At 45.7% G+C, this 16,293-nt stretch overlaps 1 protein-coding gene across 2 annotated transcripts in view; it reads right to left on the bottom strand.

Moving 5' to 3' along the window:
• CCZ1 (CCZ1 homolog, vacuolar protein trafficking and biogenesis associated) overlaps positions 1 to 16,293 on the bottom strand; it is a 69,121-nt gene that overhangs the window by 29,845 nt on the left and 22,983 nt on the right. For both annotated transcript variants that reach the window (XM_056534626.1, XM_056534625.1), the window contains exons 6-8: positions 14,301 to 14,348; positions 11,290 to 11,373; positions 10,622 to 10,797 (exon numbers count right to left, since the gene is read on the bottom strand). In XM_056534626.1, the coding sequence (XP_056390601.1) occupies positions 10,622 to 10,797; positions 11,290 to 11,373; positions 14,301 to 14,348 (308 nt within the window). The remainder of the gene's footprint in view (positions 1 to 10,621; positions 10,798 to 11,289; positions 11,374 to 14,300; positions 14,349 to 16,293) is intronic.

Raw genomic sequence — 16,293 nt, 5'->3', positions numbered from 1 at the left:
TTTATTAAATTGACAGAAAAATGGATACACATCTCCTGTCTGTCTCATCTAGTAACAGTTAATAAAGGTTGAAAAAAGACCAGGGTCCATCGAGTTCAATCTATAATCCTAATAAGTCCCTACTGAGTTGATCCAGAGGAAGGCAAAAAACCCGCATACTAGAGGTAAAAAATCCTTCCTGACTCCAAATATGGCAGTCAGAAAAAATCCCTGGATCAACCTTCTGTCCCTATAAATCTAGTATCCATACTCTACACAAATGCATCCAGACCCCTTTTGAATTATTTTACAGAGTTCACCATGACTATCTCCTCAGGCAGAGAATTCCACAGTCTCACTGCTCTTACAGTAAAGAACCCCGTCTGGTCTGTGCTGGTGTAGAAACCTTCTTTCCTCTAGACATAGAGGATGCCCCATTGTTATAGATATAGTCCTGGGTATAAATATATCATGGGAGAGTTCTCTGTACTGCCTCCTGACATATTTATACATAGTTATTAGGTCGCCCCTAAGCCTTCTTTTTTCTAAACTAAATAACCCCAATTCTGCTAATCTTTCTGGGTACTGTAGTCCTCCCATTCCCCGTATTACCCTGGTTGCCCGTCTTTGAACCCTCTCCAGCTCCACTATTTAGTTTTAATCTGTCTAAATTTAAGACAGTTATAATAAATCTGCACACTGTATCAGATTTCTATGGATTGTTTCTTTAAAGGAGTTATCAGATATAAATAAATGTCAGCTTAAAAAAAATAATAATAATAAATCACCTCTTCGAGAATACATCACTCCAGAAGAAATTTTTTTTTAGTGTATTTTGGATGGTCGTCTTAAAGAGGTCTCACTGTCCATTACACACCCACCTGTCCTATTCTTTCAGTCCAGCGATGCTGCTTTAGTTAGTTCCCCTGCATGACACACTCTCCCTGCTTTCCTGATAAGGTTACGAACTGAAGCGGCGTCGCAAGACAGTGAAGCAATGGGTTGGACTGAAGTGGTATAGTGGATCTTGCAATTATAACAATAGCAGACACCTTTAAAGGGGTATTCTGCTGCTCAGCGTTTGAAACAAACTGTTCGAACGCTGGAGCCGGGAGCTCATGATGTCATAGCCCTGCCCCCTCATGACGTCACGCCCCACCCCCTCAATGCAAGTCTATGGGAGGGGGCGTGACGGCCATCACGCCCCCTCCCATAGACTTGCATTGAGGGGGCAGGGCGTGACGTCATGAGGGGGGTGAAGCTATGAAGTCACAAGCTCCCGGCTCCAGCGTTCCAAACGCTGAGCAGCAGAGTACCCCTTTAATGTTATTATACTCAGCACTGTTAGTAATAGGATGGGGCTGTGATAACCTTTTGACATCACAGCTGGGATTTAAAAAACAATGGACATGGATAACAATATGGATTACACAACAGCTCGATACGTCAGCCTAATATGGCTGGTACAGTCATTCGAAAACCACACAGATCATTTCGACACATGATACGGAGTCTCAATGTCATAGGCTGGTTTCACACTAGAGGGTAGGTGCAGAAGCACAAAATTTCCCCCGTGTCAGAGCAAAAGTGCAAATACATTTATAGTAAGTGATGTGTCCATGTGATTTTAGGGGTGCAAAAAAATTAAAAAAGATTTTAAAAAGGTTAGGGGAAATTGTTATTGTAACCGGTTCCTGCTGCGGAAGAGCAAAAAGTCTGCACAAGTGAGTCCAGTGTTTCCCTGCAAACAAAAACTGATTCAAATAAGGTCAATGGAGGGGAAAAAAAAAAAAAAAAGATAAAATCTCAGCCATTTCAGGCCATGCTGCAAGATTACTTGAATTGTTGCTCTGTGGGACAATTAATGCCACAACTATTCTCTGCAAACTATGGAAAATACCTTTAGGGTACGTTCACATATACGCAGATTTGATGCGCTGGATTTTCTGCTGCAGATTTCAATGTAAACTAAATGACTGAGCACAGATTCTAATCTGCAGTTACAAATCCTGTGCATCAAATCTGTGCAGGATCCTGTATGTGTGAACGCACACTAAAGAAGTACTGTGACGCAAGACAATTTATCCTTTGGATAGAGAATAAATGTTTGATTGCAGGGGGGTCCGACAATCTGATGCCCGGTGCCCAACTCTCCTCATGCACGGAGCAATCTCCACTCCATGCAAGGGAGACTGCGGATCCCCACATGAAGTGATGGTAAACACGCCCCCTCTATGTATCTCTAAGGGAGAACCGGAGATACACAATCTTTGTATATCCACCTCTCCCATAGAGATACATGGAGGGGACGTGTCGGCCACCGCTTCCTGCTGTGTTCAACATAGCTCCTTTCATGCAGAGTGCTGGGGCGCCTGGCTGGAGATCTCAGGGAGTCCGATCACTGGGACACCCTGCGATCTACTGAATAGCTTCCCAAATAGTGGATTCATTGTCCTATGCCACAGTACTCAGACATATGTGTTATAAATAACTCTCAGTGTTAACATAAAACCATTTAGGGATCTATCACATGCAATTTCCTAACATTCGTTAAAGGGAACCTGTCACTAGGTTTTACCCTATATGACTGGTGACCACACATTATATAGGGTAAAATAAGTTCTCCCCATGTCAGTTTTTTCTTCTGCCCGTCCATGATTGTTTAGAAATCAAGTTTTCAAAGTTTCTTGCACAGTATTCTAATGTAGCTCAAGTAGTCATATGGAACTTTGGGATGCAGCACGCCCATATCATTACTTGAACCTCACTAGCATACTATGTGGAAGTTTTTGTTGCTTTGGATGTCAAAAGATATCAGTCACGATCTGGGTGTTCAGACCATGTTTGATCACCAGATTGAAGCAGGAGAATCCCTCAGCTAAGCGCTGCTCTCCCATCCTTCGACTTTCTTCGACCCAGACTCCCACCAATCAAAACGTCTGACATGTCAAAAGCTTTTTAAAGTGACCGTGACGTTATAAATTGGCTCTAAGGAGATGCTTAACAAGTATAGTGAGAACGGTTTAACTGGTATGACATCATGCGTCCTTTTCCCCTAAGCAGAACTCCCACTTCTCCGGTGCTTGGGGACCTGCAGATTACTACATTTTGAGAACCGGTTGACATAGTTAGACTACTTTTCTGTATGGTGATGAAAAAAAAAAAAATAATTTGACAAGCCAGTCTAAAGACAAGCAGCACACAAAGGATCTGCTAGCACCAAGCTGTAGGGCCATGATGGATGTAGTCTAGCAGTGACCAAACTCTTATACTTTAGCCTGCAATGATGTCATCCTGCAGAAGTCATCCGTAACCTACACCTATTCCCTGTACTATTAATGAGCTGTAATATATTGGACTTGGAGGGTAAGGCTGACAGATGCACCCGGCCACTCTGCAAACAAGATACAATGCTAGAAGCTGATAAGACACGCATCTACCCTGCTCTCTCCTTTCACACCAATTTACACCTAGTCATAAATTATTACTGCATTTTATCCCTTTGCAGAAATGGGACACATGACCCGTGTAGATGAGATGGGTACAAACAGGCTGTTATTTCTATTTTGATCAGCCGCAGGTGGTGCTATATATGCAGACCTACTGCTGTGAAGTTATATTGGAGATGGTGACCATGACCGGCCCTTTACCAAGCAGGAGACTGGCGCAACATAATCAACCTGCTCCCCCTGCTGGTTCCCCTGCAATAATAACAACCTTTACTTAAAGGGACCGATCTTAAATAACCTACTTTATGGAACAGTGTCTACAGAGACTTTCTCTCAGTGACTGAGTTCTTGTTCAGTACGTGGAGACCCTGATAGTTAGAGATGTCCCTACAAGGTAAAGGGCTGTTGACCTTAGAGAAAGCAATATGCTCAAGATATGCCACTCTCCCAGGAGAATTGGTTAATATATGTATGAGGACTATTCACAATGTAAAATAAGGAGATTTTTTAACACTTACCGTAAAATCTCTTGCTCAAAGGATCCATTGGGGGACACAGACCGTGGGTGTATGCTGCTGTCTCTAGGAGGTGTGACACTATGGCAACAAGAAAGTCAGCTCCTCCCAGCAGGATATACCTGCCTCCAGGCCCTGAGGTAATCAGTTTAAGTACTAGAGCAATAGGAGAGGACCGACAGGTCAAGGAAAAAACACGAACTGTCCAAGAACAGAAGAAAATATATAACTGAACACACCCTCGGACAGAGAACCAAAGAGAAACCCAAAATGGCGGGAGCTGTGTCCCCCAATGGATCCTTCGAGAAAGATTTTACGGTAAGTGTTAAAAAATCTCCTTTTCTCTATCGGCTCCATTGGGGGACACAGACCGTGGGACGTACCAAAGCCGTCCCTTGTGTGGGCAGATAGTCAGGCAGACGGCTGTTCCACTGCCGCCTGCAGCAGTTTACGGCCCAGACTAGCATCAGCCAATGCGAAGGTATGAACCCGGTAGAACCTCGAGAAAGCGTGCAAAGACGACCAAGTAGCCGCCTTGCAATCTGCAGGTAGAATGAGCCACAACCCTGAAGGGAGGAATCTTCCCCCTACAGCGATAGGCTTCCAAAATGGCAGACCGGATCCACCGAGAAGTGGTGGCCTTGGAAGCAGGCTGTCCCTTACGACGACCTTCCGTAAGGACAAAAAAGGAATCGCACTGGTGAAACGAAGAGGAGATAGAGAGGTAATACCTAACAGCCCAAACCACATCCAGTTTGTGGAGTAAATGCTCCTTAGGATGAGAAGGAGCGGGACAAAAGGACAGAAGAACAATGTCCTCATTGAGATGAAAGGCCTAAACAACCTTAGACAAAAAGGAAGGATCTGGTTGGAAGACAACCTTGTCCTGGTGAATCACCAGAAATGGAGAACGGCAGAAGAGAGCTGCCAATTCAGACACCCTCCGAATGGAGGTGATAGCAACAAGAAACGCCATTTTCCAAGAAAAGTGGCGCAGGGACACCTTCCCTAAGGGGTTCAAAAGGTTCACCTTGGAGGACACTCAGAACCAGATTCAAGTCCCAAGGGGGAAAAGGTGACCGATGAGGGGCAGCATGCGCCACTCCTTGAAGGAAGGTCCGGACATGAGAATTAGAAGCCAGAGGATGCTGGAAAGGAATAGAAAAGGCCAAAACCTGACCCTTAAGTGATCTGAAAGACAACCCCAGTCCCAATCCCGACTGCAAGAAGACGGGGAACAGAAAAGGTAACAGGAGACAAAACCTGAGCTTCACACCAACAAAAATAAGACCGTCAGGTACGGTGGTAAATTTTCGCCGAGGAAAGCTTGCGAGCCCTGAACCTAATGCGAATGACTTGGGAAGAGAACCATGGGTTCTCAAAACCGCGGTCTCAACTGCCACGCCGTAAAAAAAAAAGAGACTGTAAAATGGGGTGGTAAAGAGGACCTTGAGACAGCAGGTCCGAACGAAGTGGAAGGCGCAGTGTCGTCCAGGAGCCTGACCCCCTCGGCGTACCACGACCTACGGGGCCAAACTGGAGCTACCAGTATGGCAGGAATGTCCTCCGCTTTGGGCTTCCTCAGAACCCTGGGAAGGAGCGGAAGGGGAGGGAACCGATAATGGCAGAGCAAACCCCGCCCAAGGAATCACTAGGTCGTCCACGGCTAGAGCCAGGGGGTCCCGGAACATTGACAAAATTGAAGAATCTTCCGATTGTGCCGACGCGAAGAGGTCCACGTCTGGAATGCCCCAGAGGTCGCAGATCTGCGCGAAGACCTCTGGATGCAGGGACCACTCTCCGGGGTTGACCGAGGACCGGCTAAGGAAATCCGCTTCCCAGAAGAGCACACCCGAAATGTGAATCGCCAAATGGCCGGAACCTTGTTTTCCGCCCAGAAGAAAATCCTTTGTCACCTCGGCCATGGCTGCCGAGCAGCGAGTGCCAACTTGCCGATTTATGTACGCTACGGCCGTGGCGTTGTCAGACAGGACGCGGACAGGGCGGAACTGAAGCAGGGACTCCCAAACAAGAAGACAAAAGAAGAATCACCCTCATTCCCAAGATGTTTATCAGAAGAAGGGCTTCCCGGGGAGACCAGAGGCCTTGAACCGTCCAGACCCTGAACACACCGCCCCAGCCCGACAGACTGCCATCCGTTGTCACCACCTGCCAGTGGAGGGGAAGAAATGATCGCCCCTGAAGAAGAAGGGGGGAGCGGAGCCACCAGAGCAGAGACTGACGGATCCGACGAAGGAGAGTGATCTTGCGATCGAGAGACAGAGGAGGTATGTCCCATCAAGAGAGAATCGCCAGTTGAAAGAGATGGTAACGAAACTGGGCAAAGGGTACGGCTTCCATGGCCGCTACCATCCGACCCAAGACTTTCATGTAATTGCGGATGGAAACTGGGGCCTGGGCCCGGAGAGAGCGTACTCCTGACAGGAGCGTCAGACGTTTGTCCGTCGGAAGGCAAGTTTGGGCAGAGGCAGAGCTGAATTGAAGTCCCAAGAAAAATCAGAGACTGGGCGGGAGAGAGGACAGACTTGTCACGGTTGACCATCCACCCGAAACTATTCAGGATCTAGAGCGTGAGATCCACATTCTCCAGAGTCTGGACTCTGGTGGGAACCTAGATGAGAAGGTCTTCCAGGAAAGGGATCATTGAGACTCCTCTCGACTGCAACAGGGCTATTACTGGCGCAAGGATCTTGTAAAGAATTGAGGAGCCGAGGCCATATCAAAAGAGAGGGCTATGAATTGAAAATGCCCTCCGGAACCGCAAAGCGGAGGTACCGCTGATGGTCGGGAAATATTGGAATATGGAGGTAGGCATCCTTGATGACCAACGAAGAAAGAAACTCCCCTTGTTCCATGGATGCCATTACCGAACGGAGAGATTCCATTCGGAAGTGGTGGAGAAGATGACGGTGAGATGCTTGAGGTCCAGAATCGGTCACACAGAACCGCCTTCCTTGGGGACCACAAAAAAATTGGAATAAACAAGCCCGAAAACATTCCCCTGGAGAAACTGGGACAATGACTCCCTGGGCAGGGACTGGAGGGCCTCCCGAAACTGCTTCGCCAGAGAAGGAGACCGGGGAGCTCGGGACTTCCTGAATGTGTATGGTCCAGCGGTCTCGAAAAAGTAAGAGACGACCTCCCACCCGAGAAAAACCTGCGGGTGGTGGCTTCACACCATGCGGAAGTGGTATTGCGGTTACCTGATTTGGTCACAAAACGGCCGGAACGGTTGGTGTCCGACTTACAAGACGGACGTGCCCGGAACGAGGGAGACCTCTTGTCCCCCGAAGGCGCCTGTCCAGACCCCTTATTGGGGCCAAAAGTCCGAAAGGAAGAGGACCTCCCCTGGGAAGAAAAGCGAGCCTTATTTTGAGGCAACAAGTAACTCTAACCCCCCCGTCGCCTCAGAGATAATCTCGTCAAGACGCCCGTCAAAAAGACGGGTACCAGTAAAAGGAAACTCGGTAAGAGACCTTTTGGAGGCAGCATCCGCATCCCGCACCCTAAGTCACATGGAGGAGGAGGGCCCCTAGGAGACCCACAGCAAAGGAAGTACAACGGACTGACTGCATGGTAGTTGAGCACAGAAAGCCCCCAGCTTTAGAGCATTGGAGAACCAAAACAAAATAGATACTCTGGGGGGGGGGGGATCCCGTCTGACAGTTTTGAGCACCACACCGAAAGGGCCTTGGACCCCCATGCAGAGGCGAAGGTGGGAAGCAGAGAAGAGTCTGCTGCTTCAGAGGCAGTGTAGCAGCCTAGAGCGGCGGGAAATTGATGGACCCACCAAGAGAGGGGAGGTAAGGTCCTTGGCAAATGAGTAACGCACTTGAACCCTCTTCATTCCAGAGAACCTCTTGTCCGGATGTTTCCATGCAGATTCCAGAAGGATGTGAAATTCAGCGTGAGAGCTGAACCCTTGAGGTGCTGGTTGAACACGATGAAAGGATACTTCAGGAGTCACGTCAGAAGATCCTGGGTCCTCTAAGTGAAAGGTGTCTCTTATGGCCGCAACCAATGAGTTCACCGTTTCAACTGTATCCGAGCGGTCCTCTGAGTCAGATGCCGATTCGGAAGCCTCATCTGCCAGTTCACCAGGAGAATGTGAACGCATGGAGGCAGCCCTGAAGGGGGGCAACCCTGACCGGGTACGCGGCTCCGGCGAGGCAGAGCGGCGATTCCGGGAACGTCCTCTGGAGGAGCAAAGTCTGTGATTAGATGACACGGGGGGGGGGGGGGAGCAGACCCATGGGGGGGACACCCACATCTACATGAGAGCTGAAAGATTTTAACCCCAACACTGTAACACTCTGTCCCTGCTGAGAAGAGACAACGCTCTATGCAGACAGAGAGGAGCAAGCGAATAGCCTGAGAGGGGCGTTCCTGGAGCAGGGGCACTGTCTTATATTGGCCCCTACCACCTGAATCGCACGCACAGCGCTGATTGGAGGGCGATTTGCCGGGAAGAAACACAGTAATGGCACCCGCTCCTTGCCCCAAGCGCATATGTTAGCCGTATATGCGCCTGCGGGGAAGTGAGCGGGCGATATACATATCCGTCGGCAGCCATCTGCTGCCAAAAGTGAATGCAAGTCGGTGCTACATGCTCCTGAAAGTACAAGCGCCGCGGCTGTCAGCCACATAATATGCGCCGCGGCTGTAAACCGCATAGTAGAACACGCTCACACACACGTGCATAATAAAGTAACCCATACATTCTGCCATTGCTCCCCCTTTTTTAGAATAAAAAATAGAGCCCCTAACATAGGCTCTTTGGACCCTGAAAAGTGGGCCACAAAAAGTGGGTCTCCAGATGTTGCAAGTCCATGCCCCCTAAAATGCCACTGCTCCCCCAGAATAAAAGTCCAGCCCCTGTATAAGCCAGCCCCATAACCTGAAAAGGTGAGCCAAAAACAGGGGGTTTCCAGAGGTTGCAAGTCCGCACATAAGGAGAAAAGGGGAAAGTACTTACCTCAGTCAAAAGAACTTACCTAATGGAGTCTTCAGTGAAGTCTTCAGTCAGCTTTTATCACCTGCATCACACCTGGCTGCTATGCGCGAGCGAGGCGAGCAGGGAATAGGGGGACCCGGACCCATGAGGTACCAACCCAGGCGCTGACTGTCGGCAAGGGGGGTAAACACATGTCTGTGCCCCTTTACTCGCAATGGGGAAACAGGGAACCGGAGTTCCTGAGTCCCCACCTGAAAACAGGAAAGAAAAAGGAATAAAAAACTAACACGTCCCTATACTAGGAAAACAAAAAATCTGAAGACCTGGTCTGGAGAATTACAGACCATGTCCACCTCCTTCAGACACTAAGCTTAAACTGATTACCTCCAGGCCTGGAGGCGGGTATATCCTGCTAGGAGGAGCCGACTTTCTTGTTGCCATAGTGTCACACCTCCTAGAGACAGCAGCATACACCCACGGTCTGTGTCCCCCAATGGAGCCGATAGAGAAATATATGTTTTCTATTAGCCATTTGCTTTTAGATCACTTGGTAGCAATTCTGATAACACAGCAGGTCAGTGTCCAGCAATACACTACAAGTCTGTTAGCAAAACACAGGCTGCATATTACATAAAAGTGATATAACCTGCATTATAGCCCTAGAGCAGCAATGCATTATCCTTCTGGGTGCCATTGGAAACCAACATCAACCCTCTGAGAGCACAACCTAACAGGTGGTGTCATTTTTCACATTGTACTATGTATTAGTGTCTGCTGAGGAAATAGCAATTCCCAAGATGTTAATCACCAGACACAGTAAAGATGCCCACACACATAAGCTACCTACCAGGTAAACAGCTGAAAGGTAGCTCATCTTTCCAGTACAAACGCAACAGGAACTGGACATCCAAAGTCCCCGAGCCTTCTCTCCCACAATATCCACCGTTTGGGAAAAAGAAGGAAAGCAGCCATACACATTATATGGTCCACTGATCCCAGTGATATCAGCCAACACATATCTAATGTGTATAACCATATTAAATGGAGTTATCCAGCTAATGAAACATATCCCCCTATCAACAGGATAGGGAAAAAGTGTCTTATCGCGGGGGGGGGGGGGGTCAGACCACTGGGACCTCCCGCAATCTACAGAACAGGGCCCTTTTACCGCTGGTCGCTCTGGTCCCTACTTCACCTGGTGATCAGCTGGGCGGGCCATCACTGTTGAGACCAGTCTGTCTTGAAAAGTGGGGGCCAGAGTGATTTGTGGTAGGAGACAGGCCAAATCTGGAGATTACCACCAGCTAGGGCAATGACCTGAAGATCACATGATTGCTGGGATAGAAAGAAAGAAGCTTTACGGGTCCTGCTGAGCTATATACACAGGGGTCATAGAGTGCTATGTATACCGTGTATTTTTCTCTGGAGGGTCCAGCTGCCACTGCCCAGACTGCTTTTTGTAGCAAAACTCTGCAAAGGAGGTTTTAAAATGTCCTTGCAGAGTTAAATGCTGAACACCCAGATGTTTAAAGTCAATGGGCAGTTGGCAAGTAGCTCATAAATGCTGGGAGATTTCAGCTCTAAAGCCTGTCAATATTAAATGCAGCTCTGGACAGTAATACAGGCAGTAACCCAGGATCAGCACAGAGTTCACAAAATGTAGTCATAAAAGGTGGATGTAGACATGGCACACAGACACCTACCAGATGAGTTGGTCATTGTACAAGAACGCTGTATACTTCACAAGACTAAGGCTTTCCTCCACTCTGTTTATGAACGACTGGATTTTCAGATACGTCATCTTATCTAACGGAAAAAAACTGATGCCGCCAAACACATCGAGCAGGTCACACGACTGTAAGTGCAATGTCTGTAAATACTGGGGAAAGAAGAATGCAGGAATGAGTTACAATACACAACCCAAGAGACGTAAGGTCTAGAAATCTTATTCTGTGTCCTCTTGTCTTTGTTACTCGCTATTTATCAAGAGTAGAGAAGTTGCCCATTGAAACCAATTAGATTGCTGGTTTAAGCTTCCAAAAATCTTGTGCTATTTGGGCCAAATAACTGTGGCTCACTGTCAGTATACCTTGGTATATGTTTTTGACAGGTTGTTGGCATATTCCTCCAACATATCTTTGAAATGTGGTGTTAACACAGCCAAACCTTCAAAAGGCAATATCCAAAACACCTTTAAGTTAGAATAATTAAAGGTTTACATATATCCAGTAAGAAGGATTTGGGCCTTTGAAGGTGCACAGTGGGTCTCTCTGACTGGTCACAAAAGCCTATTTAGGACAACGTCATAAACTCAAGTAAAACATCTTGTAGGCAAAAAATGTCCCTAAAAAACATCATACAGTATATTTACCCGAAGAAAGAATTTTTCCAGCCTGTCTTTTAACAATGTAACTCCACCAGCTTCCATAGTTTTGTTAAAAGTGCCATTAAATAGCTAAAATTGGGAAGAAAACACACACATGTAAAAATTCAACCTTTAGGAAGATAAGAAAACGCAGTAATAGCAACAACTTTAGCATTTAAAACTCACCATAACATCAATGGTAACAGAATGTGAATTAAAACGGTTGTCTCACTATGTAACAAATTCCCAAATAGACCCGAAGTGTAAGTCTCAGAGGGATGAAAACTAGACATTCACTAGCTTAAGCCCTCCATTGACTATTTAATAAGGGCCCCACCTATTCTATGAAGAAGCATGGCGTTGGGACTAGCAGTCAGAATTGTTTTTTTTTTAAATATTAACGTTTTATTAATTTTATTCAAAGTACAAAGTTCAAGTAAAGTACAAAAACACCATCAATAAACAGGCTAGCAGTCAGAATTTATAAGTCATAAATGAATCTGATAATGGAGCCCGATCGGCACATCTGGTGTACGTGCTGGGAGAATTCAGGTCTATTTGGCAAACACAAAGAAAAACTGGGAAAAATTACTGCAGGCCTTTACTTTCTCCCCGTTTAGGTCAGCTCCAGGAGCAGAGAGAGATACAGCTGCAGCCAAAACAAGTTGAGATCTCACCGAAACAGGGAATTACAAGCTGTTTTGAGTCACTGTATAGATGACCTGCTAGTTAAAATGTCCTTGTAATTAGAATAAACTTTTAAACTGTTGTAAAAAGATGTCAAAAGTTTGGATTGGCCAGAGTCTGAGTATTAAGACCCTCACTGATCAACAAAATTCTTCGGCTGTAGGATCGCGGGGCATTGCGCCGTCAGCATTGACGGCTATGCAGTACTCGCGAATGAACCTGTTCTTTCTTCGCAGCTAACAATTTCAGCAGTGTCAACGGGTCTCGTGGAAGACCCATTCACACTGATGGTACTGTTCACTACGCGGAATTCTACGGGAATACAGCAGTGTGAACGTACCCTAATGGAGCAGATGCAGAGAGACAAAAATCTGAACAAGCCAGGGACACTAAGTCATGTGATTACAGCAGAGGCAAAGTCAAGAGGTAAATAGGAATAAATAAAAGGGAGGTGGGAGAGGAGTAAGGCGAGATAGCAAGCATAATAATTTATACTGTGCAGAAAAAAATATGCTCAATTTTGTCCTTTACAACAGTGCACATTCAATCCATTAAAAGGAGTAGTCTCATGGATAAAACTTATCCCCAATGGAGCCCCTGTATGGAGCCCCAGCTCTCCCCTGGAGTGGAGCGTCACGACCCCTGCCCGAAGCGAGGGCTGCGATGCCCCCTCTTCAGCTGTTCAACTATCCCATAGAAATATATAAAGGGGGCATGGCGGCCCACATCGCTCCAGGGGATCCTGCTGATGGGGGATAAGTTTTTTATCATGAGATATCTCCATTAATATTAATACTCACTAAATGATCAAAGGGAACCTGTCATGAGATTTAACCATTTAATGTGTGGCATTTCCTCACCATCCCTACCCACAGAGATGGTGAGGATATGACGTTAGAAGGTCTCCCCTGCCGGCGCTGTAAGTAGTCCCCTGGGCGGGAGCCATACTTACCTAGTTCCGCTGCTTTGGCTGTAATTACGCATCCTCAGGGTGACTGACACCTTGACACCGCTCTGCTTCCTTAGCAGATAAAACAGAGCAATGACATAGGCCGTGCTTAGGCTGTCAATCACACTGACAGGGTGCGATTACAGCCACAGATTACATATGGTAAAATCTCATGATGGGTTCCCTTTAAATCCATGTTATAACCCTACAGCTTTATCAAGCAATCATATGGCAATTCTGATGAAATGTTGGCTTTACAATAGATATACTATCCTCACCATTTGATTACAACATGGCAGGAGTGCTTAGATAAGCTTCTACCAATACATGCAGATCAGACTCTCTGTGATTATTCATTATGGAGTCTGGCTTGTTATTGAAGAATTTCTAATATATTCTGGTCTGCTGAAAATGGGTCACATATTTTTAGATTTTTGCTTGGAAACAGATTTCACAGCCAGCATGTGACACCTATAACCCTCCAAGGTCCTGTAGGGACTGCCGGTCTAGCCATCTTTCTCATATCAAATGGCAATGATACCCAACAGAAAAACTGCAGGTCACAGAGCCACATTTAGATGATGGCCTTGAAGACAGAGGGGTTTTCGCTCCCTGTCTTCTTTAAAAAGGGGTTATCATCAACAGGTGATAGCATTTCATTAGAAGAAAAGTAATTCCAAGTGGTTCAACACCCACCAATAAAAAATTTCTGAGAAAGGAAAACCCTTTCAGAGTAGGGTCACACAGGGCGCATCTGCATCGTATTTTACTATTTTTAAGGGTAGGGTCACAAGAGCGAGCTCCTGCCTGCGGCCGGGTAGCTCTGTGTGTCAGTTTGTAGCGTCGGATTTCCCACTGTGCATTTGCTATGAGCAGGCACTGTGTTTAAAGCTGGAAATCTGCCACTATAAGCAGACAAACAGAGCTACCCGGTCGCAGCAGGGAGCTAGCTACTGTGACTGCCGTTGGCGCACCCGCAGCATGACATTCGCTGTGGATGCGCTCCGTGTGACCCTCCCCCAAAAGGTTTTTTCCCAGTACTTTTACATTGATGGCCTATCAGCTGTTGGCAAAGCTGTGGTTACACGTATACATTTATCGTGGACTGAAGCAGTTGGCTCAAGTCATTGTGCAGTGGCCATGCCAATTTACTGTATCCCATTGTAAACCAGCATGGCCACTACACAATGAGTTGACCAGTTGCCCATAGCAACCAGATTGTTTTTATTTTTCAAAGGCCTTCATAATAATTAAAGAAGCAATGTGATTGGTTGCTATGGGCAACTGGTCAACCTTTCCGCTGCAGAGGATATGATATGTCTCCTTCAATGTCTCTGAACAGTAAAGTGTTAATAGACGGAGCTGTATGTAGATTGCTTACCTTATACATTTTGTAGCATTGTTTCAAGACTGCAGAATACACCTTGTCCTTAAGTACATAAAAAAACATAAATAAATAAAAATCAGTCAGGACTAACAATATGTTCAATATTCAAGCGCAACTCCAGTGATGGCTTAGGTGGCAGGGTATATGTTACATTTTTTGCTCTGTCACCTCAGACTACAGTGTTTGATATACATCTTTGAGAGTCTCCAGATATTTTATCTGTTTAGTTTCAGTTGTTTTAAAGGAATGTATGATCAGACAATAACCTACTGGTTAAATTAAGTCAAAAGCATTCAGAAATGTTCAAAGTTTAGATCACACAGGGTCTCACTGTGATTGGGAGCTATAGCAGGCTGAAGTGTACTGTATGTTGCTTCACTCCCTTGACAGCTGTCCATTCTGAATAATGACCTCCATTATAGTCTAAGGGTGCGTTCACACTGAGTAATTCAAGAGGAATTAGCAATTCCTCTTGAATTCTCCGCTCCAAATAAAGCAACATCTCCTCTTCCCATTGACTTCAATGTGCTTTACGCTTTTCTTTTCACACTGCGTAAAAAACTTGTCCCAGAGGTCACAGTGGATAGAGGTAACGTTTTGACTAGATAATAAGCCCTTTAAAAGTAATCATGGCATTTTGCAGTTTTCACGTTGTAATAAAAAGTAAAATCAATTAAGGTTGATAACACTATTCCCAATAGGTGATGGTCACAGCTCCCTTCCTCCCCCTCACTTTATAATGATCTCTGCACGATCCTCCCAATTGTTCTGATTTGGGCAGAACAGTCCAGCTTTTAGCTGCTGCTAACCCACTTTGCGGCACCATGCTTTTACCACGCAGCTGCTTTATCCAGCCATCACAAATTGGCTCTCCTCTCCTCTATGCTCAGCACACAAGTGATGTCATCATGTGTCGAAGTGCTAGCGGAAAAAGGAGAGAAGTGGAGCGGCCATACCCTGGACTACGTGGTAGCCAACAACCAGGTGAATATTATTTTTATATATTATATATATATATATATATATATATATATATATATATATATATATATATATATATATATATATATATATACACATATACATACACATATATATATATATATATATATATATATATTATTTTTTTTTATATTTTTTTCTAATCTTGGGGGGGGGGGGGGGGGGGGGGAACTACCTACAGGGGGGCATCTATCTATAGAGGGGGGCTACCTAAGGGGGAAGAAGGGAGCAACTATCCACAGCAGTGGGCACCTATCTAGGGGCTTCTGCCTACAGAGTGCTGCAATCTAGGAAGGATCTACTGAGAAGGGGCAGCTATCTGGGTGGGGGAGGTCTAATTACTTGGGGCACCAACATAATGGGGTAAATACAGAAAAGGGGCTCTCTAACTACTGGAACAACCTAACTAACGGGGTAGGGGAACCTACCTACTCTTCCCCAACCCACTTATCTACCCACTCTCTACTGTGTTTGACACCAAGAGGGGCATCATTGCTTTTTGAGGAACTATAGGTCTTGGAAAGTCTAAAATGTTTTCTTTCTGGCAGGTTCTGCAGAAATTAGTTGCAACTTGAAAAAATCCTCATAATGGCCAGAGCTAGTTGGAAAGAAAAAGGAAAGAGAACGTAAACAGTCATTCTCTTTCCTTTTAAAGTCACCAGATATTACAGCACTGTAATGATGGTGGTTGTTGTCAGCTGAAAATACTGTACTTCAGGACTTTAAAACAAAATATCAATCTACAACAACTTCATCTTTTACTGAAGGTTGTGTTCACACTGAAAAAATCCTGAGTGGATTTGTGCTGCTCAGAATCTGCACTTTTTATATGCAAAATCTGCTGCAAAAATAAGTGCTGAAATTCAAAGTCCCATTGACTAATGTGTTTTCCCAGGTAGATATTCCAGAAAGAATGAACATGTTTATTCTTTCAGAGGAATCAAATTCCTGGTCAGAAGTTCTGCCATGGAACTTCTGTAGTGTG

This window comes from Hyla sarda, chromosome 8, assembly GCF_029499605.1.
Source record: "Hyla sarda isolate aHylSar1 chromosome 8, aHylSar1.hap1, whole genome shotgun sequence".
In the NCBI taxonomy this organism is placed as follows: Eukaryota; Metazoa; Chordata; class Amphibia; order Anura; family Hylidae; genus Hyla; species Hyla sarda.
Note: the sequence above shows the minus strand (reverse complement) of the source record. Positions and strands in the feature narration are given on the sequence as shown.